Here is a 27,839-nt window from a genome sequence, read left to right as displayed (position 1 = left end):
AGTGCAAAGTAAAAATCCATGTGTGCTGATGCTGGATCCCTTGTAGGGGCTTCAGTCTGTAGATGTCGGGGTTCTGCTGGCGTAAAGGTTATTCAGTCGTGGAAGATAACATTTGCATCGCTGTTCTGTGCAACGGCATTAGTGGTAGTAGTGGAATATGAATGTAAATGTGAAAAGTTGAACCAACATTGGCAATGCCAATAGGCCGGGCGTGCAGATGAAACTGACTTGTGAGTTTAGGCACTCCATACGTCATCATCATCATACACACAGTTATTCAACCGTTGATCCACCCACTGACTCATTCTTGCAATCTCACACTCGACAAGTATCTGCAAGATACATGAAAAGAGTAAAAGCAGATAAAATAAAACATGCTGTGCCTAAATCTGACGAGCATATGCTTGCAATAAAAAAAAAAAAGGAACTATAGCAGCAGACACATCTCAATGGCATTACCATTGCGTTTCTTTGCATTAAAGTTACATAATGGCTGCCAAGCTTAGAAGCAATGTATTGGCCACTTTGGAGCAGTGAAATAATGATTCTCAATGCAAGAGAAGCATTCAGCATGCATCATTCTGGTGCATTCTGTAGCCTTGCGTCATACAGATCCAAGATGGGTGACATGACGCTTCAAAACATGGCGCCATCTTGTAAGGGAGAAGAATGAGAAACTGCGGACAGTATATTGCAAGGTGTCTGCCAAGTTTAGAAGCAGTGGCCACACAAGATGCAAAGAATGGGAGTAGAAACAGCAAGCAGGCCGCTCAGGGCTACTCCCTGGGGAGTTACTGCGTACAAAAAAAAGTTAAATAATTAAAGAAACTAAACAGGGACTACAAAAGGAGAACTGGAAAAGTGAAGGACCGACTCACCATCCCTGGCAAAGTGCCATCCCTTACCGTGCAATGATGCAATGACTGAAGTGGGCTGACCCATTGCCCCATGCTGTGTGCCTTTATTGGCTGAAGCATGAGGTGAATGACAGGCGAAGAGACCAGTGGCAGAAGATGGCCGACCTAAAGCCCCTCTACGCATGTATATGCATCTGCATGTATACATGTATGTATTCATTCTGTTTGTGATTACAGAGCTGGTGGACAGCTTACCCTGTCAGGCCTTCCTATGAAGACCTGGCAAGGATTATCACAATGCAAACCATGAACCCCCAAGGTTTGCCAAAAGGGGTAACCTAACACCAAACTCCTTACCTGCTATGAGGTTCAATGCAATAACACACCGCTGCACAGTCTTTAACAAAGTGTGATAACTTCCCATCCCTGAAGGCCAGTTTGTTAGGTCTCGGCCTGATCCAGCGCATGCGCTGCACTCGGCCGAGACATTTAGTAGCTCTCAGAAATGCTACTTTGCCAGCGATCAGCTTGCTAGAACATGCACAAGAGCGCACACGCATGCGCGTTATAGCAAGCTGTTCACCGGCAAAGTAGCACTTGCGGTGACGTGCGTGCACACCACTCGCGTCACCACTCACGCTTTTTAGGTCTTGCTGAGCTATCGCGTAAGCGATGCTCTGCGAGATACTTAGTGGGGCTTTTAAAAGTGCTCCCAAACCAGGCGGATTGGTTACATTGCATGTGCGCTGGGCGCGTGCACCATTTGTCCGCCTGTGTTCTCACTTTCGCGGCTGCTTTGATGTTCTCAGTGAGCCGCGCGGCCACTGAGAACATCAAAGCGGCCGCGATAGTGAGAACACATCAGTGACCGTCTACGTATAAGTACTGCCCTTACCACCTAAGGCCAATTCACTATATTCCTTTTCTCGCAAAACGCCTTAATTGTTGTGTGGGCTCCACAAATAACCTCTACTGCTGCACAGCACTTGCAAATATCCCTTGTTATGTCAATTGTCGAAGCAGTTTTTAAATCAACTTATTGTCTTCTAGCCACAGTCTTGCATAGTACAGTCTGCTTCCGTGTCAGAGCGAGGTCTGCTTGAAGCCGATGCTCTGCCTGCACGTGCTCCCGTCTTCAACCGTCATTTGACTTCTTTTGCTATTCCACTCAGCCGCGCATGATCAGCTGTCGCACTCTGGCTCTGCCTGTCCTTACAGGGCACTCAAGAATTCATTCGCACATTCCTAAGCCTGCCACACTTGCTGTTTCAATGGCTCGCTCCTTCTCATCACCAGGCATTTCTTTAGCATCGATCCCCACCCCAAGCTCAGTTATTTTTAGCCTTTTGGATCCACACAAATTCTTCATTAGAAAGCTGCGCCTCAGCTAACATTTTAAAACCGTGAGAACAAGCCTTATGATATAGTAGACGTAGAGCAACATTATTTTTTTAAATTAGCACTTTTTTATAGCCCTTTACATGAACAGATTTACAATACACGAGGACAGATCAATTTTTTTTATTTTATTTTTTTTAAAGATTTTTATTAATGAAGCAAGAGGAGGCAGTACAAATATCAGGTGTCATACTATAAAATACAGAACAGGTACAGGCGGGGGAAATATTCATGCAAATAATAAATGCGAAAGGAACATGTGACGTCATCTCGATTACGCATATTGAAAGGAGGAATAAACAGCATATTAGACGACCTAGAACAATCCCATCCGCAAGCCCCAGTTCTCAGAGGTACAGGATAATTAAAGCTAGTGTAGACCCCCAGACAAATAAAGAATCAGTGAAGGATAAACAGCCCACCTCTCGTGAAAGGAAAAAGGAAAGAAAAAAAGGAGCCTTAGAACAAAACAAAGGCAAAATACCCCCCCCCCCCCAACCCCCCACCCTGCACCCCTGCAATGGCTACAACCTAACTCCACTAGCAGCGTGCCTGTCGCCCAAGAACTGCCCTAAAAGAAGGAAAGAAGGAAAGAAGATAAAGCGGAGGAGGAGAAAGCAAATACACCCCCGGTCTCCCGTACCCCCCGCCAGAAGCGACCCCCCCGAAATATAGTCAAACCAATATACAGCAAAATATACAGACCAATCGGGGGAGTTTAGCAAAGCACCACCCAACTCCCATTCAAGTTCAGCCCTGGCCAGTACGGTCTTTCGTGAGAGTCTTCTTCACTCGAACCACCATCTCAGTGGAAAAAGCAGAACGTTCGTTAAAGGTCATGTCAGTGTTGCAGGATCGATAACAGGACAAAAGTTCACGATGTCCACAAATCGAGCGAGGGAAAGTGTCCAAAAATAGCGAGTCTCTCCAATAGTCACTGAGGAACTTGTTACAGCACAGTAGACTGTCAATATCTGTATTAGGCGGCAGCAGGATCGAGCAGAGAACGCTGGCGATAATCACGGGCTCGCTGGCTGTTAATTGGGAGCCGACAAAGCACATTAAATCCGGGTTCCGCACGGGGATCTCGATCTCAGGCGTACATTGCACCGCTGGTACCACAGCTAGATGAGAACTTAGCGAAGAGTCGTTATCCGGTTCCAAGATACCGTCCACTTTCACAATCAGTGTCAGGAGTACAGCGGTGGATTGCGAATGGAGCGCCCCATGGTGGCCATGACGGCCTGCAGCGATGGCGTGCCTTCCGTCCGCCCCATCCCCTCTCACGAAGCGATAGAGCAGGACTCGAACCCCGGAGGCCGGCTACTCCGGGGTAACAGGCCACGCGAATCCGATGACAACAGAGGGCGTCTCTACGTCTTGCAAGATCGACACCTTCGCTGTTAGCGAGGGCCCCAGCCCGTCCACCCCGGGAAGGTAGCAGGGTCTCCGGGCGTCGGACCCCTGACCACGGCAACCGGTGCGGTACGCTGCTGTTTCCTCGGTGTAGACCGTTCACAGTGTCGCCATCCAAAACAAACAGTTTACGGCACTCTTCGGGAGCCGGGCTCAGTCCAGATCCAGCGGCCGATGTTGATCAACTCCAACCCAGATAGGCTAGAAATCGAGGCCCCGGCTTCCACACGGTGTTAGGCCGAGAATGGAAACACGGCGTATCTTCATCATCCGATAAGATAAAAATCTCGGGATTGCACCTTTAGAAGCAGAAATACTTCATGAACACGGGAATCTGGTGCGAGTGCAGGATTGATGACAGGATACACGAGTTGCTGGCGGAGGTCGGCGGAGCCGGGAGCTTACGCGGCCATCTTGATTGCTAGCGTAGCTGCTCCCCCCCAGATCAATTTTTTTAACTTGTTTTTGTACCTTTTAGTTGTAACCTACAGTTGTTTTCACACGTTCTCCATCCTGCTGTTTTTTCAGTTTACTGATTTGCATCTTACAGATGCTGCAGACTGAAAGATTAGGATCTTTACAGCAAGGCTTATTCCCACTCAATTAGCTCGTCCTGGTTTCCTTTCGCAGCTGTGAAACATGTTAATGTTTCACACTACGGCAGACTTTCAGGCTCCTTTTTTTCTCTAAAACAGGTGCTAATACAGTACGATGTATTCACACAGCTACACAAAATAGCGTTTTTAAAACCAAAGTTCAAATCCTATTGCAGAAAATACGCTTTTTTTGTATTCACAATTAAATTTTGTTTTTCAATAGCTACAAACAGAATAGGATAAACTAAAATAGTCTCGACCTATTTGTTTATAACCTGCACAATAGGACCAGGGGATAATGTTGGTCTCCTGCACCTTACACGCAATTACATTTTTATCCCAAATTATGACACGCAAACCCCTCGTTGTGAACATAGTCATATCATGAAGTTGTGCACAGTTAAAACCTGTCGAATCGATGGAAAAGCTACAGCTACAAGCAAGTTTGCAACTAAAATCCTTTGCAATATATTTGCTTTTAACCATTCCAAAATCCATTCATTTGAAAGCTTTTATTCGGTTAAATAAATCAACCATATACCCAATACAATCATGAATCAATCTACAATGATAATTATAAAATATGAAACTACAGGGTTAATAAAACATATATACATAGGAATTCATGAACATATAATAATCCTGATACAGAAAGTGCAAGTGCATAGTTTGTGTATGGACCCTAGCGATTTACATAAACATCTATGGTCCTGATACAAAAAGTGCAAGTGCAAATAGTTACATGTGATGCCCTAAAAATCCTACAGTCAAGTGTCGATGATCATTGATTTCCTAACACTAATAGATTTCAAAAGAAATGTAGCTAAGTAAAAGCACAATCCTGGGTCCTCTAATCTAAGGAGCAATTTCATGGCGTCTTTAGTAGATCTTATATTATAGTATAAAAAGAATGCTTTTAAATAAAGTTTTCTAAAATGAAAATAGAATTTGCAAAATAATAACATGTGGCAGCAGCTTTGTCGGGAAACTCCATCACATGGCCATGGTTGAGCAGAGCACTGTTTCATAACTGGAAAATTAACAAGATGATGTATGGTACCCAATCTTAGGCGTGTCAACACAAATCGATGTGATGCTCTTGTCACGACTGACAGGTAAGTTTGGAGACCCTGTTTAAGATCCAGTTGCAGATAAAAAATAAAAGTTGTTTGGTTCTTAATAACACGGGAGCGGGCCTCTATTTTATGGGCTAATAGAATTGATTTTATCTCTGTTCTGGCAACAAAATCTGCATACCCAGGATCTAGCCGAATATCATGATTAAATAAGAATTTAAACCAGTAAGAAATATAATTAAGCCGAGGTATTCTTAGACAGTTCTCCATTTTGAGGCAGTCCCATATTATAGATTGGGTGAACATTGTCTCCTCTTTCGACCATATAGATTTCCATAGTAGGAGAGGGCGTAATGAAGCCAAATCTGAAATATATTTAATGCCCACTTCACGATGAATAAGTTCCGTGGAGGCCGATAGGGGGACACACAGCAAGCGTTTTAAAAATGAATTTTCAGTTTGTTGTAATAGATTACCTTGGCAATGTCCCCAAACACCAGCGCCATAAAGTGCAGCAATAACACATCGTATCTAATAAATTGTCAACATATCTTTGATACGTCGGTTGCCCAGTTTAGCAGCAAATCTAAAAATACCATTAATATTTCTCAACATCTTAGAACAGGCATTTTCCTGTTCCTGTGCCCATGAAATGTTCCCTGCAAATGTAATACCCAAAAACCAAAATGTTTTAACTGTCTGGACCTTAGAACCTTCTATATAGTAAGATCTAGATGTTATTGGGTTACTGCGCAAGCCATAACAAAAGTTTTCGTTTTATTAATTAAAAGCTTTCTTTTGGTGATAAAAGCAGTAAAATTATCGATAAGACGCTGATCCAAAAAACCCCGCAACCCACGTAATTGCTATTTACCCACTGCACAATTTGTACCCCACATTCCGCTCAGACTGTAATCAGGGTTTTTCTCTGTAATTCAAGGAGTTGGCGCATGAGCTGCAGACACTACGCCAGAAATGTGGAGCGTTAACTGCTGATGTATATTTCTCAGCTGTGTTTGGTATTTCCTATGTACACACTCACTGCTCGTTATGGAGCTGCGCTATAGATTACAAGGTTTATTCACAGGCAGGCCTAGCTCCATTCTGCACCTTTATACCTCTTAATATAGCGCGGGCCGCCGGGACTCTGTGATTCTGCAGCTTTTTTTGCCTAAGTATAGATTTGCCACAATTAATACGCAATTCATAGATTGCTGTGTAATAATGGGCATATTTCAGTTGCTTAATTCAGTATTTGGTCCTCCAAATTATACTACTAATCTGGAATATTTGCATACAGTATTACTATGTGTTACCATCACAATATTATGCTGTGATTCTATCACAAAATAGGGCACGTTGTGCCGCATATTTTGCCTTTTCTTGCTGCATAATTTGGTCAACCTTCCCACATAATGTGGTGCTCCAAAACCCCAGATTAGCAGTGATCCTATGTATAGTATAATATTCCCTGTCTTCATGCTCTTTAAAGGGTACCCCAAAACACAAGGAAGTAAAGGGACTGTCCTTGCAGCAAATAGCATCGTCGGCAGCTTTGCGGGTTCGTGCCCGCACTGCAGGGGGCACAGCTCCAAAACTGTCACTCCAGGCCCGATTCACAGAACTAACTTAAGACAAAATCCTAAACTTACTACTTTTGGTATTCACAGAAGTTAGGACTTTGCCTTAAGTTTGCCTTAAGACAAACTTAAGGCAGACTTAAGTTAGGATTTTGTCTTAAGTCTGTCTTAAGTCTGTCGTAAAACAAAATTAAGACAAAATCCTAACTTCTGTGAATACCAAAAGTAGTAAGTTTAGGATTTTGTCTTAAATTAGTTCTGCGAATCGGCCCCTCCATGTTTACCAGTCACCGAGCTACGACTGCCGGCACGGCTACTTATAGATACAAATGGGTGTACACAGTACTTGCTATGCAAAACTAAAATTGCAGGTCCTCTGCACCACAGCACCTGTTTATTTCTGATAAGTGCTGGTACTCTCCAATTAAAAGTATTAAGTTTCTCTTGACAAGTTCAGGTACTCGCCCTCTTAAAATAGATACTCCTCCAAGAGTTTTTCTGCTACTCGCCAAAATATATGTGTGTCTTGTCATGACCATGAAGGATATTCTTGGTGTTGTGCAGACAATCCCTGGAACCACACCACCATTCATAGAAAAGAAAAGTGTCTCTCTCCTCTACCTTATGCAGTATTCCTTGTACCCCGTCCCTCTTCCAAATTTCCTCTGCAGTCTTCTTACATCAATGGCCTTCTGTCCTCGTCATAGGAAACAAGCATTGGCATTGCCAATAGGTCGCGCCTTTGGGACCTTATAAGTATTTAGCCATGCAACAGTTGATGTTGTTGCACCAAGGATATTGTGCTGCATAACTAAACACTTATAAGGTCCCAAAGGCGAGACCTATTGGCTATGCCAATGCTTGTTTTTTCTTTGCGGACGCTAGTTGCGCTGATGATCCCTCTGACCATGTGAACTGTCACCCAATAACATCTAGTTCTGGAAATCGCATTATTTGTAGGAATGAGTGGTACCACTCTAACCACCAAGGTACCAACTCCTCTTGTCACCAATGGATGCCTACTTTCACGCGGGTGACCCTTTCTAATGGAATGTTGCAGTTTACTGTTTTAGGTTTCCTGACCATGCACTCATTCAGCGTATGCAGTGTTGGATCAGGGTTTTGTCCCAGCATTGTTACCTTAACAATTTGGTCTTCCGACAACATTTAGCGCGGTGGCGGCTGGTTATCATGTCCTAATGTACGTCGCTGTTGCTGGCCTTACATTTTTTTTTTTATTTCAAAGGCAGGAAAGGCGAGGTTACTTCATGCTGCTTCCTGTGGTGTCGGGTCCCTGTTCTTAGTGGTGTGTGCAGTGTTGCCCCTGTTGTATAAAGGGCGAAATACGTGAGTGGGGACGCGCAGTATAGCGCCAAGCGCTGTATACTGCGCCCACATTAGGTGCTATGTTCATGCTGCGCACGCTTGTTCGCTCCCCCGTCTCCTCTTGCTGATTTATTCTGGAGCTTAGTTCCGGGTGTTTGGATGGATTCGTTTGTTTTGGAAGCCCCAAGTGTCTGTATAAGGAAAGTGTGTTTTGGGCGGGATGGAGGGAGCTTGGGAAGGACACGAGGGGTAAGGACTGGGAACGCTCTCCTACACTGAAACAGTTTGAGTATAACTTGCTTTCGTTGGTTATGATTCAAAGTAGGTTGAGAGGCGAGTATGTATTCGTGGCCTGACGTGGGATGTTCAGTTCTGCGTTCCTTGCTTTGGTCTTTCTGACCTCCCTTTTCATTTGTGTTTTTGATAGCAGATGACGGCTGGTTCCAGACTGGCTCGGCCTTCTTTATGTAAGAACTAACTTAAGACAAAATCCTAAACTTACTACTTTTGGTAGTCACAGAAGGCATTTAGTAGTAGTAAAGTTAGAATTTTGTCTTAAGTCTGTCTTAAGTCTGTCCTAAGTTTGTCTTAGGTTTGTCTTAAGTCTGTCTTAAGTCAAACTTAAGACAAAGTCCTAACTTTACTACTACTAAATTCCTTCTGTGAATACCAAAAGTAGTTAGTTTAGGATTTTGGGCCATATGTATCAAGATACCAATTAGTGATTCTGTAATAGCAATTTTTAAGAAATCGCTATTTCAGAATCGCTAATTGGTATGTATCAAGAAAATCGCAATATCTTAGAGATTTCTTGATATTCCTTAATTGGGAATTCGCAAATTGCGAATTCACAATTAAGGAATACTTTCCCATTCATCTCTATGGGCCAGGAGGCCCATAGGAATGAATGGGAATTTATTCTCAATTTGCGATTCGCAATTTGCTAATCGCAAATTGAGAATAATTTCAAGGGTGCAGGGGTGCCCAAAGGACACCCTGTTGCACCCCTGAAATAAGCATGGGTGCACACGTGGCGCACATACATGCCCATGGCAATTTTTCAAGGAAATCACAACTTACCACCAACTAGAAGTTGGTGGTAATTTGCGATTCCTTAAGGGCATTTAGGAATTTTTATTTGCTTAATACATTGCATTTAAGGAATCGCAAAATTTGTGATTCCTTAAATGCAATCGCAAAATAAGGGATGGCAAATTTTGCGATTCCTTATTTTGCACCCAAATTCTTTCATACATACCATTTTGCGAATTTCGGCGTTTGCGAACCCATTTGGTCTTGATACATATGGCCCTTTGTCTCGAGTTAGTTCTGTGAATCGGGCCCTGAGTGTCAGCAAGCTTCGTTCGAGCCCTGCTTTGGTGCTTGGGTAAAACAAACGTGTTTATTATGGCATCAGCCAGTAATTCAAGTCGTAGGACGATTCAAGGGCACACACGGGACCTCAGAGAGCTGATGCCATGTAAGACATTAGCTCAGTGTGTTCCTTGTCAGCTAAGGGGAGTGGTTCACAGACCGTTTCAACCTGTATCCCTGAGATGGAAACTCTGAAGGGCTCTTCCTTCCTTCCTTTTTAAAAAAAGAATAATAATTTGCCTGTCTGGTGACAGAATATTTTGATCAAATGCTGTATTGGAAAGATATCTAATGAAATTTGGCTGCGAGCACAATTTTTCCCAGACGCATTTCTAATTTTTTCTATATGCCTGGAGTTATGAAATGGGAGTTTACGAAAACCTCTTGCACATTTTTCCTTTTCGTTAACTCCTCGACATCCGTACCTTGTGATTTTTGTTTTCATTCTAACCATTGCAGACAGGTTTAATATTTTACTTTCAATTTGACGCTTTATTTGGGCCTCTTGTTACACAAAACCTCTGGGAGTGCAAAAATAAAACACTTAGAAAATAAAAATATGCTTTATGACCTGGGCTCAGGTTGTAATAGGACTGCAAATGTCGATATGTTCAGAGGGAGGAGTAGAGCACCCTGGGTGCCCGGCTTTCCCTCCAAACGCAGGGGTGGCTGGGTACCTAACAACTAGACTGCTAACCTCCTGCAGTCAGGTGGCACAACGCACAGCCATGGCAGCCATTTTAAAAACCCAACATTTCACCAGGGTACATTTTACAATGGGGGAAATTGACAAGTGCTCGCACCATTGCATGCGATTACATATTAACAAGGTGTCTCACACCACACATGGCCTTTACAGGTTTATTACCATGGGGGAGACATTTCAAATTAGGGGGGGCAAAAAGCAAAAACATTTGGGGGAAAAGGGCTAAGTCCAACACAACTCCCCCCAGCCAAAAGCCAGGGTAGACCAATCAATGCCTTGATGGGCTTCCCTGCTTGGGGCGGAAAAAGGTGGATGCAGGCCTGCAACTAGAGGAGCACCTGCAGTTTCTTCTCCACTCCGGAACCCAATGGTTCACTCTCGCAACCCTCCCTTCAACAACCAAACCACCCCACTGGTGTTCTTTAGTGGGATGTGGCCAGGACTGGCCTCTAGGCCATCCAGAAGTCTCTGGCCCTTGCCCTCTTACAGAGTGGGAGGCTTTAGCCTCAGGCCCGTAGTACCTTTGGACCACTCTCCTCCTACCAAATTGCCAGTGGTCTCCCCACCTGGGGTCCGAACCCTCAGGCTGACCAGCCACCAGTTGCGAGGCTCTCCTCCCCCTACCTCTCCTTCTGGGGTTCCGCCCTCTCCTTCTCCTGGGGACACCCTCAGACAACCACTCTCTTCCCAACCTGGAGTCGAAACCCTCAGGCTGAACCGGTGACAGGGGCAAGTCCTCCCTCTCCCTGCACCCCCTCCCAGAGTTCCGCACCCTCCTAACTGGAGTAGTACCCCTGAGAGTCAAATCTAGGGGAACTCTGATTACAGATGTCCCACCTGCCAGGTCCGGCAAACCCTCAACCTGGCCACCCAACCCGGGATCTGCGCCCTGTGGCTGAGCCGGGGACAGAGGAGGGACCTTCCTCCCTCTGCACCCCCTCCCAGAGTTCCGCACCCTCCTACCCGGAGAAGTACCCCTGGGAGTCAAACCGTCAGGGACCTTGATTACAGGTACCCCACCCTCCAGGTCAGGCAACCCCTGAACCAGGAACCCCGGTCCAGGATCTAAACCCTGTGACTGGTCAGACCCCCGAACCACTGGAGCTCCGATTACTGATGCTCCGGGTTCTCCTGACACGAGGGGATCCCCTTCACTGGAAGGCACATCAGGACAGCCTATGCTCCCAACCTGGGGTCCACTTACCAAACTCTCCAGGCCCTTTGACTGTGGTTGGGGCACCTCGGGACACCTCCCCGTCTCACTCCCTCCTGTAGATGCGATGTGAGGCCCTACAACCCTCTCACTATCCTGGGACCTAGCTGGGCTTTTCCTCACCTCTCCCGCCTCGCTGTGTCGGAAGATCCCTGCACCACTCCCTTTAGGATTACTCCCCAATGTCCTCTCAGACTCTCTGGCACGTACCTAAAGGTCTGCCTCCCGTGCAAGTTCCCTGGGGTGTGTGAACCCACACTGCAACAGATGGTGATGCAGATGTGGAAAACAACTCCTCAGCATGTGCTCTCTGATGACTGCATGGCACAGCCCTTCCCAATCCTCCACTGCTCTCCTCACCACCCAATCCTCCAATGCAGTCCAACACTACTCCTCAAACTCTCCCCAGGACTGGTGGGACAGTTTTCCCCTGCCCCTGAACACTAACCCGTCCCCCTCCTCCTGGGAATCGGGCACGGTCTCCTGGGGTTTGGGAGTGGGACTCCCTGCACCGGAACCACTCTCGCTGCCACCACTGGATCCCACCCTCACCGGTGAATCCACACCAAAAAAACAACCACTCTCAGGGGACAACCTACCTACCTGAGCTACTCTCTCTCTCTGGCAAAGGCCCTCTCTGCCTCCGCCATCCTCTCTTGCGCTAGGACCATTTCCGCCTCTAGCCTCTGCTCTTCCACCCTCAGCTGCGCTAACTCCTTGGCATGCATGAGCTTTGCCAGCGCCAGCCAATGCTCCCTTTCTTCTCTCCTGTCTACCCACTCTTCTTGGGACCGGGCAAGGGATGGGGCAGTGCCCCCGGGACTAGACCCAGTGCGAGACACCCTCTCTACGGTGTCCTCATCATCTACTGGCGTCTCTGCCCTGTCAAACTCTTCCTCCTCTTCATCGGGGTAATTACCCTCCACGGTTATGGATTGGGAGCACTCCCACTGGCTTCTACCAAATCCACCCTTCAAATACTCTGGGGGGTAATCAGACAGGTCCCCACCGATCTCTAAGGGCTCCCCCCTCTTGAGGACTCATAGAGAAACAACTTTCTTCTAATGTTTCCTACTGGGGGTATCCCTCTCTCCTTGCAGAAATCTACCACTTCCTGCTCGGTGTACTCCATGAGTTCGTCCTCATCATAAACCAACCCCATCGTGGCAAGGTTCACCCGGGACACACCAACAGTGGAACAAGGGGGACACGATTCAAAACACTTTGTAGGAGGAAGCAATAATAATTCAGAAAACACAATAATCAGCCAGAACACAATTAGCCCCAAAAACTGTGATTACTTCTCAGTGCTCTATTTACAATGTAACCTGTGACCGCTGTGGTACTGCGCCCACCGCTGCCACCAATGTCAGAAATGGGGTAGCCAATTCTACGGGTGGTAGCATGGAGCAGAGCGGGCAGGCCAAACTCCTGAGGACATGTGTGAAGCATCCACGCAGTACCCACAGACGACACACCAGGCACACCACAAAAGAGACACGACACTGCTTCTGGTTGGAAATAGAATAAGGTTTGTATTATCTCCAACCTGCAAAGGTAAACACAATAATAGCAGTAATCACAAAAAAGGCGCTAACTGGCGCCAGGGCAATGAATGCAAGGGGGGATTATTTACATGGGAAATGGGAAAAGAATAAAAGGTAAGTAAGTCCAGCTGAAATAAAAGGAATGTTATCAAATACATGAAACACAGGGTCAATATTGCAGGGCAAACCCAGGCATTAATCCTTGGCAGCAGGCATTAAGCTTAACATAACACATTAGGTATGACGACCCAGCATACCTTGCATCAGCATCCCCTGCAAAAAGAACCTCACGCACCTAGCATCAACACCTGGCATAGGGCGGAGCAGGCCTAAATTATGGGGCAGGAAACACCTCTACCAGGGGGCATGAAACCTTTAGCAGGATATTCAGCATACAATAAACATTAGGCGCAAGAGCGCATCATGCCTGAACAGGTAACATGAAAACACTAGGCCCGGGACCGGCATGGCCTGTAATCCCCTCTCCCCCTTCCTTTAGCTGGGGGGGGGGGGGCTCACAAAATCAACCAGAGTTAACAGGGCCCAGCTACAGTTCTCCCGGGGAGGGGCGGCCGTGAAAAGCAACAGCGCTATTCAGGATTGGGTACCAGGGCCACAGGTGAGCCAGTAGCGCTTCAAAGGGGCACAGCACTTCCACAATAAACAGTTCTCCGGGGCCCCACAGCGCTTCCAGGCGGTACAGCGCTTTGGGGGCTCAGTCCTCCGGATACAGCGCTTAGAGTACACAGCAGCGCTCACAGCGCTTGGACCAGCAGCAGTTCCCAGGGCAATACAGCGCTTAACACACAGCTTCAAGATTGTGGCGCTTAGGGGGCAGACAGCTTCTCAAGCCCCAGCGCTTGGAGGCTCAATGCTTCTTGCAGTCCCAGGCAGTATAGTGCTTGACAGGGGCATAACAGGCAGAAACTCTCCCGGCCCGCAGCTCCTTGAGGGCACAATCTTCCTCACACAGCGCTGTAGGATCATGCAACACCGCGCTTAGCAGGTACAGCGCTCCCAGATTATAGCGCTTAGCAGGCAATCAGCAGGGCAGTCTTGGTCACAGCGCTCTGGGGACACAAGCAGTCTCCTGCAGGCCAGCGCTTTCAAGGGCACAGCAGGCGGCAACAGTCCTGGGCAAGGTTAGCGCTTTGCAGGCACACAGCGCTTCTTCTAGGCACAGCGCTTTAGCACACAGCGCTTCCCCTAGGCACAACACTTCCAGGCGCACAGCGAAAGGGGTGCGGACAGTCCCAGCAGCAAGCCCCAGGGTAACTCTTCTCACCTCCTGAGGGGTCCAAGGTGCTCCTTCTCTTCCAGGCACTTCTGGGTGCAGCGCTTGCTTGGCGCAAGGTCCCGGCAGCTTCAGGGACCTAGGACGGCCCTAACAACTAGACTGCTAACCTCCTGCAGTCAGGTGGCACAACGCACAGCTATGGCAGCCATTTTAAAAACACAACATTTCACCAGGGTACATTTTACAATGGGGAAAATTGACAAGTGCTCACACCATTGCATGACATTACATATTAACAAGGTGTCTCACACCACACATGGCCTATACAGATCTATTACCATGGGGGAGACATTTCAAATTAGGGGGGGCAAAAAGCGAAAACGTTTGGGGGAAAAGGGCCAAGTCCAACAATGGGCTTCTATTGGAATTCTCTACAGCATATTATCAAGCCATTATCGCTGTTTTAGCGGCAGTTTCCTGTCGCTAAAGCAGCAATAATTTTAACACCGTTCCTTGATAATATGCCCCTAAGCATCTTAAAACATCTTTATATCACCCCCAGTCCAATGGTCAAGTGGAGCGCATGAATCACATTTTTGGTAACGTGTGTAGGGTGGGCAGTTGCGAATAAGTGCATTGTGACACTTTGGCAAGCCTAATAGTGTGCATAAACAGGAGTTTAAAGTGGGTGATTTGGGCTGCATCAAAAAGGGAGTGTTTGTTATGCAAGGAGAAGAAAAGTATGATGAGCCTGTGATCATTGATAAACGAATGGCAGTGCAGTCAGAGTGAATGGTTGTCATTGGTGGAAAGGGGAAAGAGTTGTGAAGTGTAAGGATGTGTCAGGCCTGGATCAGGGTTCCGAGTCTGTGTTGAGATCGGTATACACTCAAAATATCGAGTTTTTAATATCAATTTGCATTAATATCGAATTCAAAATATAGAATGGACAAAATATCGAATGGACAGAATATAGACAACAAAAATATCGAATGGACAGAATATAGACAACAAAAATATAGAATAGACAGAATATAGACAACAAAAATATCGAATTTGAGGTAAGTAAGTTCATTTCAATTTTTTTATAATATCCAATTTGTTAAAGTGAGTTTTTTATGTTAGTTTATGTGTGAAAAGTGTATATTTATTTTATAATTTATTTTAATTAATTAATTTTATGGTATTTAATTTTTGCGTAATTTAATTCTGTAGCGGTTTGTGGGTTTATAGGGGAATAGGGTGGGAAATAATTTAATTATAATTAATTACATTTTTAAATGTATTTATTGGTATTTATTTTGAATTAATTGTTAATTAATTGTTAATTGGTAATTAATTAAAATATAATTGGTGATTAATTTTAATTGATTGATTTATTGATAATTATGTAAATTGTATTGATTTATTTTCTGTAGCGGGTTGTGGGTTTATAGGGGAACAGGGTGGGAAGTAATTTATTTATAAATAATTCAATTTTTTTTATTTATTTATTGGTATTTATTTTGAATTAATTGTTATTTACATTTTTAATTGGTAATTAATTAAAATATAATTGGTAACTAATTTTAATTGAATGATTAATTGAATTTATGTTAATTTTATTAATTTATTTTCTGTTGTGGGTTGTGTGTTTATAGGGGAATAGGGTGGGAAGTAATTTAATTGTAATTAATTAAATATTTTAACTTATTTATTGTTTTTTTGGTTGTTCTAATTTTTAAATATTTTTTAATTGTTAATTAAGTTATTGTTAATTGGTAAATAATTTGCATTCATAGGTAATAATTTTTTATTCATTTTTATTTGTATTTTTAATTGATTAATTATTATATTATATACAATTGTTAATTACTTTTAATTAATTTGTAATTGGTATTAATATTTAATTTATTTTTATTTATATATGAAGTATTTACTTTCCCTACTGTTGCACTCTCTGGAGTGGGAATAATAATTCTTACCCCACGCTATCCAACGCTTCCCCTACTGTGCACTCTCTGGATTGGTAATAGTAATTTTTACCCCTACGCTATCCAACACTTTCCCTACTGTTGCACTCTCTGGAGTGGGAATAGTAATTTTTACCCCTACACTATCCAACGCTTTCCCTACTGTTGCATTCTCTGGAGTGGGAATAGTAATTTTTACCCCTACGCTATCCAACGCTTTCCCTACTGTTGCACTCTCTGGAGTGGGAATAGTAAATTTTACCCCTACACTATCCAACGCTTTCCCTACTGTTGCACTCTCTGGAGTTGGAATAGTAATTTTTACCCCTACGCTATCCAACGCTTTCCCTACTGTTGCACTCACTGTAGTGGTAATAGTAAATTTTACCCTTTCCGCTATCCTACGGTAAAAATATTGTAATTATTTCATTAATATTACGTTTATATATATGTGTATTAACAAATCAATGTGTATGTTTTTTTTTACTTACATTAATTATTTATAAATTTTAAGGTTATTTAAGTATTTTAAGTTTGTTTAAGTTAGTTATATTTATTATTTCATTAATTTTTTATTAATTTAAAGCATTTTAAAAAATCGAAATTTTGACTAACTATATTTTTTACATCATATTTTTGATTCGATATTTTTGTACTTACCTGTTTGGAGATAGGAAGTCGATATTTTGGTATTCTATATTTTTACCTCGATATTTTTGTAATTCGATATTCTTGACGTCGATATTGTTACAGTGATCCGTTGAGATCAGGTCAAGATTCAGAGGCTGTTACCGGAAGTAACCTGAGCACAAATCAAACCAGACCTAGGGGGTCATTACGATGACGGCGAGACCGCCACTGACTGGCTGTCGGTGGTGGTCTCAAAGCCATCGGAAGGCCATTCCCCTTCTGCCACATTACAACCGCCACTCATCTGAATGGCTCCTTGAGCACAACAGTGCGGCGAAGGGCATCCCAATCCCTGCATTGGTGTTGGTGCCTACCAGGCACCACTGTAGGGATTAGGATGTCCCTCCCCGCTTTCCTTTCTATTGCGGTTCACCCCACATAAAAAGGCTGATAGGGATGGACATTGGTGGCCCGTAGCAAGCCCCCTTCAACTTTGGCACATTTCTTTGGGTGTTGGGTATCCCTGAACCAAGTGACAGGCACCGCATGGTGCCTGTCACGTTGTACGGCAATATGTAAAACATCCCTGTTTTACATTGCGGCAGTCGCATCATAATTTGGCCTGTGGGACCGCCGCCTTCTAGGCGGGAGCGGTCCCAAATACGATGCGATGGCAGATGAACTGAAGTCCGTCCGCCATCGTAATGACCCTCCTAGTGTGGTTGCAGGGAAGTTCGTAGGAGTAATCGTGCTAGACGATTACCCCTTCATTACAGACAGTTTGTTAGGGTTTTTTTTGTTGTGTTTTTTTGGTTTTTGATTTTGGTTTATTTGTGGGATTACGTTCTTATTTGGGTTCTTTGCTTTGTAAAGGGAAAAGTAATGTTTTATTCTTTGCAGGCCGCTGACATTATCCACTCTGATATGTAATGATGTCAGAGTGGAGAATGTTGATGGTTGAGAATATTGACGGTTTCAACTTTGTCAGTTGTGGAGGATAAAGCTGAGGAGTGGACCCCGCGGGTTATGTGGCAGTTCTTGCCTTCCTCTTGCTCACTATTCCCTTGGAGACTGCTACATGCATCATTAAAGCGCTTCTTCTGTTGATCTCATAGGGCCTGGCCCCAGCTGTGCTGCCAAGCCAAAATTCAGAAGAACTAGAGAAAAGAACAACTGCAGGATCAATTTGAGAATGAACCCCTGGCCTGTGCTCACAATCGCTCAGGAGTTGGGATGTAAAGCTGATCGCAGCACTCTGACCACTTGAGAGTGGGCAGTCCCTCTAGAAATCTGCCTCTAAGATGGCGGCCACTTTGAACGGATCCTCTGAATAGAGATTGTTGTTGTGGCAAAGAACTCCATAGCCCACATCTATCCAAATGGTGGATGTGGCCAATAGGCAGCAGTGCCGCTTACTCAGCAGGTGGAGACGGTGAACCTACAGCCCTCTGCATTTCAGAAATCTGAGAAATGAGAGGGAACTTCAGGGGAATACAAATGTTGGGAACTACCGGCGACTTGCAGAACCCAAATCTTCCTGACCAAAATATCACAACAAGGTTATGGGAATCAAGAGTATGGAAGCCATAAAGAAACCCCACAGGCTAATGGAAGGGCAGCACAAGAATGCCAACATTGTGGGGCGAATTATTGAGTCAAAGGCTGTCATTCATGCATTACATAATGGGCTGGTGCGCCCCCTTTCTGCATCCCTGGGCACTGTAGCATTGTAAAAGGGACCGCAGAAGCTTGCAGGCCCCTTCTGTAATACAGATAGGGTAGTTCCCTCAGTTGCATGGGGATTTGGCCACCTAATGAGGCACAGAGACAGCTAGAAGGTACGCTAACTGTGCACCACAACACTTCTCCTCCCAAACACTCCCTGCAGGCGGCTGCAGTCACTCATTGGGAAGTTTCCCCTCCAAACAGGAATACCTGATGTTTGTGAATCCATAAACCTTCTCCCTTGCATGTTCTTGTTCTACAGATTGGCGATGGAGAGAAGAAGCTATTTTACCAAAACGCTGCCAAGGCACTGAATTTTCCACAAATCAGAGTGGAAGTAAACTGTTGGAAGAAAGGAGAGAAACTACCCATCCTGTGTCCACAGATTGCTGCCAAGAAGGAACGTAAGCAGGTGAGACCGACCGCGCGTGCTCCAGAAGGCTTGTGTCTAGTCTTGAGGTCAGAATATTGTGTCAAACGACATAAGAAGGGTATTTGCGTTGGAATAACAGTATGATTTTTCAGTGGAGGACTGAATGTACGAATAAGTGTACAAAAGATAAATGGATGAGGGGACTGTAAACAGCACATAACAAAGGTAACTCCTCCTGGCACTCTTTGCTTGAACTGGTGATGGGTTTTCAGCTGGATGGGGCAGTTTTCTGTTTCTTTCCTTTGCTAGGTCACACTTGGGAGTGCTGTCCATGGGCCCTGCTGTGGGTCAGCCTACAGCTACCTCCTCTTGCAGGTGATGGCTACTCACCATCTGAACCACTGGGGGGCTGGACTGACCATCCAGACTGACTTTAGTTGACGGCCTGGACAGATGTCCTTCTGTGCAGAGCACTCATTACAAATGGATGAGCCAGATGGTTAAATCACTTGACCTGGGATAACAGGGAAATGTCCCCGAAAGAAGGCACTGCTGTTCCTGTGAACACAAAGGTCCCATCTGCTAAATGATGTCATGATACATCTCAAACACCCCAGCTGACGTCATCAACCAAAGGAAAGTGATGGAACTCCTATGTCTACACTGGTGGGCCCACTAAAACCCTGCTTAGTTAAATAAATGCTGTGGGTAATTGGTACAGTGCAATCAAAAAAACACATTATTCAGTTTGGTGGCTGTAGGAAATGGGTTATTAGTTGAGGGGTTGGAAACCCTACTCAAGCAACAAACGCAATCCTTGCTAGGGTGAGCCGCAAAAGTCACTTAACTAATCTGTGCTTAATCCTTTGGTAGTTTGGCGCAAAAGCAGTTAGGCTTAACTTGGAGGCAATGTGTTAAGTATTTGTGCTGCACACAAACAGAAATAAAGTGAAAGCACAACACAAGAAACATCCCACACTAATGTAGATAAATAGAGTAAAAGTTAATAAATAAAATTAAACCGAAACAAATTATAACTAATCAGTGGAACCAGAGTTATGAATGTTTAAAGTTGTACGTGAAAAAAAGTGCCTAAGAGATTAAACCATCAACCGTGGGTGTGTAGTCACATGAGACCGGAGCAAAGTCAAAAGGTACGGCTGCCTGCCATGGAGCTCGGTTCGGGAACACAAGGTGGATTGGGCCTGTACTTGGCATAACTTCAGGCTTAGAAAACATTTTGAAGAAAAGTTCCCAAGAAGGCATAGTTCAGGGTGGCAAGGAAGCCAGCAGTGTACGAGGAGGAGGCGTCATCGTCTGGAAACCGCTGGACGAAGTCGTTGTACAGATTTCTACATTCAGACTTTTTTGGAAGACGAACCCATCCAGTGGGACCAGGATGCAGGAGTAGCCAATGAGGTCTCCATGACGCCAGATACACTTTCTGAGAGGTCCCGCTGAACAGGATTTCACATAGTGGGAGCTACCGAGCTAGGCCAATTGGCAATGCACCTCAGGCGAATCGGCGAGCAGGTATGCTAACATTTAAGTCACAGGTTTGTGTCTTTAGTAGAGCTGGCATAATATTTCAGCCTTCCAAGGAAAATAAAAGTGCTCAGGTGTTTTGTGTTAGTTCCATCATTTATTGTAGTGCTTCAGAAAGTGATTTAACAAAAATAATGTCTTATTTTATTGTAATTGCATTTATATCAGCCGGACCAACCCCACTTTAATTTACCCTTGATGGCACACAATCGCCCACGGTAGGATGTCAAGTCACTTTTTGCCTCCTCAGATGGCACAGCAAGGGTCCTCCAGATAGTGGAACCTGAATTGTCACTAGCCCTCCTACCCTGCTTCTTGGACATGCCACCCACACTGCTACACCTCCCGGAGGAACACTTGTCCATACTCCGCAGAGACGATCAGGCTTTCTTGACCAAGGAAGCAAAGGAGAGGGTCCTTTCATCAGACTGGTTTCTAATCCCATTATTTTCCGGTGCTGAAGAAGGATGGGGGCCTTCGTCCCATCCTAGACCTTCGCCTTCTGAACTTCTTTGTCCAGAAGGACATGGTCAAGATGCAAGTCCTGTCTGCCCTGGATCCTGGATGGTAGCACTGGATTTACAGGATTCATACTTTCACATCCCCGTCCTGCCGGCCCACCGGCGTTACCTGCTGTTTACGGTAGGCCACGAGCACTTTCAGTTGCCTGTGCTCCCCTGCCTTACCAATGCACCTTGAGTGCTCACCAAGGTGATGATGGTCGGAACCCATCCGCTGAGGTTGGGAATGCCAATCTTCCCATACCTCGGTGACTGGCTCCTGAAGGCGGGCTTGCCTCAAGCAGCCGCAAGCTACGTCCAGATGATGGCCAACCTGTTGACATCATTGGGCTTTTCCATCAATGCACCAAAGCCGCACCTATCTTCTTCACAACTGCTCCTCTTCATCAGAGCCATCCTGGGTACGGTGAGTTTTCCAGCCATTCCTCTCCCTCAACGAGTCCAGGACATTCTAGCTATGATCTGATTATCAGCCCTTGACCTCGGTCTCGGTGAGAGCAGCTCTGAGGCTTTTGGGTCTCTTGTCCTCCTGCATTCTGCTTGTGGACACCACCAGGTGGCACACGCGAGACCTGCAGCGGGATATGAAGCATCACTGGGCTCAGCACTACAATGACCTATCAGACTCCGTGCAGATTTTGAAGGAGACTGCAAAAGATCTGCATTGGTGGCTGCTTGACCTCGAGTGCCCTGACGGCAGAGCCCTCACTGTACCCCACCCAGAGCTAACTGTCTTGGCAGATGCATCCTTTGTTGGGTTTCTGAGGTCGTCTTGGGGAGGTTGAGATCAGAGAACTATAGTCTCTGGTGGAGGCTCACCTCCACATCAACATTTCGAAGTTGTGGGCGATTCGTTTGACAATGAAGGACTTCCTCCCAAACATAAAGGTGAAAGGGTGCAGTTTCTCACCGAAAACTTCTATTTGCCTTTGCAGAATGCACAGTATCCAAACTTTTGTGCATTGGAGTTCCCAAGGCCTCCCTCTCCTGCCCAGGGTACTGAAAAATATCAAGGAAAACTGGGCCCAAGTCATCCTAGTGGCTGCGGAGTGGGCGAGGAAGGTGTGGCAGCCAGGACATCTGGCCATGAGTGCATATCTTCCAATCCGGCCGCCCCTTCTGGAGGATCTTCTGTCGCAGCAGCAGGTCTGAGTCTTGAACCCGAGTTTGCACAACTTACACCTCCATGCGTGGAGACTGAGCAGTGCCAGCAGATGGCTTTCAATCTTCCTCTTGAAGTGATTGGTGTCATCTTGGAAGCCAAGCATCTACCCACCACATCTGTCTGTGTAGGTGGCAGGGAGAAGGTTGTTGCTTGGTGATCCTCCCAAAACATCCAGCTCTAAATTGCACATTTATCAGCAGTTCTTTTCTTTTGCTTGTCCTTAGCCCAGCAGGGCCTTGTTGTGCCAACAGTTAAAGGTTACGTTTCAGCCTTTTTGGTTTACCTGATCAGTCTTCCCTTTTCAAAGCACTGGTTGTGTTGCAATGTTTCTATCAAGACAGATTTTTTCATTGCCATAACATAGGCTAGATGAGTGAGTGAACTCCAAGCTTTGTCAGTAGCTCAACCATATGCATCTTTTTTCCCTGAAAAAATGTGTCATCCGAACAAATGAACATTCCTGCCCATGGTAGTTGCATCCTTCCGCGTTGGGCAAGCCATCATCTTGCTTGCTTTTTAAGCACAACCGCACCTTCTCAAAGAGGAAGACCACCTCCACGCCTTACAACTTAAAGCGCGCTTCGCATCTCTACAGATCGCACCTATTCTGTTTCTTCGGTTTCTCTGTGCCTAAGAAAGGCATAGCAGTCAAAGGATGACCATCTCTAAATAGATTGTGTCATGCAACAAAACCTGCTAGGGGCTGGTCAAGAAACAACCCCCAGAAGGCGTGCCGGCTCACTCCCACAGAGTGAAGACTGCTCCCACTGCCAAATCCGGACATTTGCCAGACTAACACGGGTGTCTCTCCAGAGGTTCACAAAGTATGACTGCCTTGATGGCCAGGCCTGTGGGAAGGGCTCTTTGCCTAATCTGTCCTGCAGGATTTTCTAGTCTGAGCCATTCAACGGATGCACCACTAGAGGACACAGACGGCTTTGGTTTCTATTCATGAGGCGAGCAATCTGTGGTTCGAAGTCTTTAACAGCGGAACGAATTACTCACTTTCTGAAACCCCTTTTCTGGTAGAGACTCTGGGCCATATTATCAAGGAAGCTGTGGTAGTTTATCGCCGCTTTACTGGCAGGAAACTGCTGATAAAGCGGCGATAATGGCCTTGGTAATATGCGATTCGAATTTCAATCGATGCCCAGATTAGATGTGTGAACATCTAACCTGGGCTTCAATTGAAATTCGAATCGCATATTATCAAGGCCATTATCGCCGCTCTATCAGCAGTTTCCTGCCGGTAAAGCGGCGATAAACTACCACAGCTTCCTTGATAATATAGCCCTGTGTCTAACCCCAGATTCCTCATCAACTGGTCCACCCCCCGTTCTGGGAAATGGATTCCTCCTGTCCGTTAACAAGATGCCAAGGGCCAGATGTAGGAAGCCTAGTACCGGTCGTTAACGGCCGAAATACTGAATTTCGGCCGTTAACGACCAGTAATAGGCTTTTCAGATGTAGGAGGCCACATTTCAGGATTCGGTAATTTACCGAATCCGTAATTTAAGAAATCGGTAAATTACCGAATTCTTAAAATACCGATTCGGTAAATTACCGAATCTGTAATGTAGGGAGCACTCAAGTGAGTGCTTCTTACATTTAAGGATTCGTTATTTACCACCAACTATTAGTTGGAGGTAAATAACAAATTCCTTTACAAATGCATTTTTTTGCTTTTTATTCAGTGCCATGTGGCAGACATACATGCCCTTTTGGGCATGTATGTGTGCCACATGTGCACCCATGCACTATTCAGGGGTGCAGCAGGGTGTCAATGTGACACCCTGCCACCCTTGAAAGGGTTCCCCCTATTACCGATTCAGTATTTACTGAATAGGTATTTACCGAATCAGTTATTCCCATTCATTCCTATGGGCCTACAGGCCCATAGGAATGAATGGGTATTAGTGAATCGGTATTTACTGATTCGGTAAATACCGAATCGGTAAATACCGATTCTTAATTCTCGAATCTTACCGATTCCGTAATTTTTACCGAAAAATTATCTAAATCCCATTTACCTATTCTTAAATACCGAATCGGTGAAATTCGGTATTTAAGAGTAGGTAAATTGAGATTACCTACATCTGACACCAAATCTCTGATTTTCATAGCTTTGCATCCGACGGCACGGACAAAGATCAGAAAGAGACTGAAGTTGGCACTACTCTGTGGTGCATACATGGGGAATGGGCTGGATCTGATGCGGAGCCGCACAACGCCCCCCGTTGACACATTAGAGAATTGCTGAAAAGTTTCCGGATCCAGTCTGAGGCCTTGGGGACATTCACTGGGTGAGAAATCTGCAGCTGCATAGAGTCTCTGCCAGAAAAGACGTTACTTGTTTTAGTGTGACCCGTGCCGATAGTGAGTATAAGTGCAGCAGCTTCGGGTGCTTATGCGTTCATGTCAAGTCAAGTCAAGTCATGGAATTTGTATAGCGCACTACATACCCAGAGGGTTTCAAGGCGCTTAGGAAGGAGAGGAGGGTTACTTGTCAAATATCCATGTTTTAAGTTGCTTTCTGAATGCTAGGTGGTTCTGGGTAAGGCGAAGGTACGCGGGGAGTGAGTTCCATGTTTTGGCAGCCAGGTAAGAAAAGGATCTGCCTCCCATGGTGGTCTTGTTGATGCGAGGTACAGTGGCGAGGGCTTGGCTGGAAGAACGTAGTTGGCGGGGGGGGGTGTAGAAGGACAGTCGTGAGTTGAGGCAATCTGGTCCGATGTCGTAGAGTGATTTGTGTGCGTGGGTAAGCAGACGGAAAGTGATCCTCTTATTGACGGGTAGCCAGTGGAGGTCTTTAAGGTGACCGGAGATGTGTTCGTTGCGTGGGATGTCTAATATGAGCCTGGCTGAGGCGTTTTGGATTCGTTGGAGCTTCTTCTGGAGTTTTGCGGTAGTACCTGCGTAGAGGGTGTTTCCGTAGTCCAGTCGGCTCGTGACCAGAGCGTGGGTGACTGTTTTCCTCGTTTCGGAGGGGATCCAGCGAAATGTTTTCCTGAGCATGCGAAGAATGTTGAAGCAAGAAGAGGAAACGGCGCTAACTTGTCTGTTCATTGAGAGTGAAGAATCCAGGATGACGCCTAGGTTTCGAGCGTGGTCTGTCGGGATGGGTGCTTTTCCGAGGGCTTCTGGCCACCAGGAGTCGTCCCAAGCAGAGGGGGATGTACCTAAGATGAGGACTTCTGTTTTGTCCGAGTTCAGTTTCAGACGGCTTTGTTTCATCCATTCGGCAACTTCTTTCATTCCTTCGTGTAGGTTAGTTTTGGCGGTGCTGGGGTCATTGGTGAGGGAGAGGATCAGTTGAGTGTCGTCCGCGTAAGAGATGATGTTGAGGTTGTGTTGGCGTGCGATGGCCGCGAGGGGGCTCATGTATACGTTGAAGAGGGTGGGACTGAGTGAGGATCCTTGTGGTACGCCGCAGATGACTTCAGAGGCCTCGGACTTGAATGGAGGAAGGCGGACTCTCTGGGTTCTTCCGGTGAGGAACGAGGTGATCCATTCAAGTGCTTTTCCTTGGATTCCGATGTTATTGAGGCGTTGTAAAAGGGTGCTGTGGCAGACTGTGTCGAATGCTGCAGAGAGGTCAAGGAGGATGAGGGCGACTGTGTCTCCATTGTCCAGTAGAGTTCGAATGTCATCTGTTGCTGCGATGAGGGCGGTCTCAGTGCTGTGTTTTGCTCGGAAGCCAGATTGTGAGGGGTCGAGGGATTTGTTGGCTTCGAGGAAGGCGGCGAGTTGGTTGTTGACAGCCTTTTCGATGACTTTGGCCGGGAATGGAAGAAGCGAGATGGGGCGGTAATTTTTGAGTTCGGTAGGGTCTGCTGTTGGTTTTTTCAGGAGGGCGGTGAGTTCAGCGTGTTTCCAGTCTTCCGGGAAGGTGGCGGAGTTGAGGGAGCAGTTGATGACGTCTCGGAGGTGTGGTGCTATGACGGAGTCTGCTTTGTTGAATATGTGGTGAGGACATGGGTCTGTGGGGGATCCTGAGTGGATGGAATTCATCAGCCGGATGGTGTCCTCAGTGGAGATTGGGTTCCAGTTGTTAAGGGTGTTCAGGGGGGGAAGATGAACAGCAAATGGTGGGGTGGGTTGGTTTCTGGGTTGGTTGTCAAAGCTGTTGTGGATGTCTGCGATTTTGTTGTGGAAAAATGAGGCTAGGGAGTCGCAGAGGGCTTGAGATGGGGTGATGTCGTTGGAGTTGGCCGAGGGATTGGAAAATTCCTTGACGATGTTGAAAAGTTCCTTGCTGTTGTGGGCGTTGTTGTCAAGTCGATCTTTGAATGCTGTTTTCTTGGCTTTTCGGATCAGTTGGTGGTGAGTGCGGGTGGCGCTTTTGAAGGCGTCCTTGGTGCTGGTGGTTGGGTCTTTTTTCCAAGTCTTTTCAAGGGAACGGCAGAGTTTCTTGGACTTCTTGAGATCATCGTTGAACCATGAGGCCTTCTTGCTGCCAGGTTTGCTTTGACGTTTTTTCAGTGGTGCTAAGGTGTCGGCGGTGTTGGATAACCATAGGGTGAGGTTGGCGGCGGCTTCGTTGGTGTCAGAAGATAGGGCTGGGGGGTTTCGAAGGAGCGATGCGGAAATTTGGTCCGTGGTGATTTTGTTCCAGTTTCTTTGCAGGGTAGGTTGGGGGAGTATGTTGGGTTTTGGTTTGTTGTAGGTGAAGTGAACGCAGCTGTGGTCAGTCCAGAGGAGGTCCGTGGTGTGGCTGAAGGAGACATGGTTGCTGGAGTTGAAGATTGGGTCGAGTGTGTGACCTGCGATGTGGGTGGGGGAAGTGACCAGTTGTTTAAGTCCGAGGTTGGCGAGGTTGTCCAGCAGGGTGGCGGTGTTGCGGTCGTTGCTCTTTTCAAGGTGAAAGTTGAGGTCTCCCAGAAGGATGTAGTCTTTGGAGGGGAGCGCGTGTGGAGTGATGAAGTCCGTGATGTCTTCACTAAATTTAGCTCGGGGTCCTGGTGGTCTGTAGAGGAGGGTGCCTCTGAGTGTGGTCTTGGGGTCGATGTGTATTTGGAAGTGGAGGTGTTCGGAGTTGGCGAGGTTGGCGTCAGAGCTGGTTGAGATGCGGATTGATTTCTTATGGACGATAGCGATCCCTCCTCCTGTGTGGCTGGTACGGTCTTTGCGAGTGATCTTATAGTCTTCAGGGATGGCAATGGTGATGTCTGGTGCGGAGGAAGCGTTCATCCATGTTTCCGTTAGGAAGGCGACGTCTGGAGAGATGGTGTCTAGTAGATTCCATAGGTCAATGGCGTGTCTGTGGACTGATCGGGTGTTGAGAAGGATGCATTGTAGGTGGTTGGGGTCGGGGATCTGTGGTGTGGTCGTAGCGGAGATGTTGACGGTGCCGCTGAATTTGCAGGAGTAGCAGGAGAAAGGTCCATGAGTGTGTCCAGGAGCGGCTTGGACGCAGTTGGTGGAGCGGCCGGGGTTAAGGGCTAGGAGGCTGGCGGCATCATAGGTAATGCGGGGGGGCTGGGAGGGACGGGGGCCAGGGGGTCTGGCGCTGGGCGCGGTCCAGGCGCGGACGGGCGTAGACGGGCTTACCTTTGGCGCACCTTCGGCGCGGATTGGGCGCGGTCGCTGCGCGTGAACGCTG

The 27,839-nt window shown here is 46.2% G+C and overlaps 1 protein-coding gene across 1 annotated transcript in view; it reads left to right on the top strand.

The window, feature by feature from the left end:
- The first annotated feature begins 17,578 nt into the window (after window positions 1-17,578).
- The window catches only part of LOC144798233 (uncharacterized), a 197,805-nt gene continuing 187,544 nt past the window's right edge, over window positions 17,579-27,839 (top strand). The window contains exons 1-2 of the mRNA XM_078668982.1: window positions 17,579-17,644; window positions 18,896-19,045. Of these exons, the coding sequence (XP_078525108.1) occupies window positions 17,579-17,644; window positions 18,896-19,045 (216 nt within the window). The remainder of the gene's footprint in view (window positions 17,645-18,895; window positions 19,046-27,839) is intronic.

The sequence above is a fragment of the Lissotriton helveticus genome, chromosome 12, assembly GCF_964261635.1.
Source record: "Lissotriton helveticus chromosome 12, aLisHel1.1, whole genome shotgun sequence".
Taxonomy (NCBI): Eukaryota; Metazoa; Chordata; class Amphibia; order Caudata; family Salamandridae; genus Lissotriton; species Lissotriton helveticus.
The sequence above is the reverse complement of the archived record's forward strand: the minus strand, read 5'-3'. Positions and strand labels throughout refer to the sequence as shown.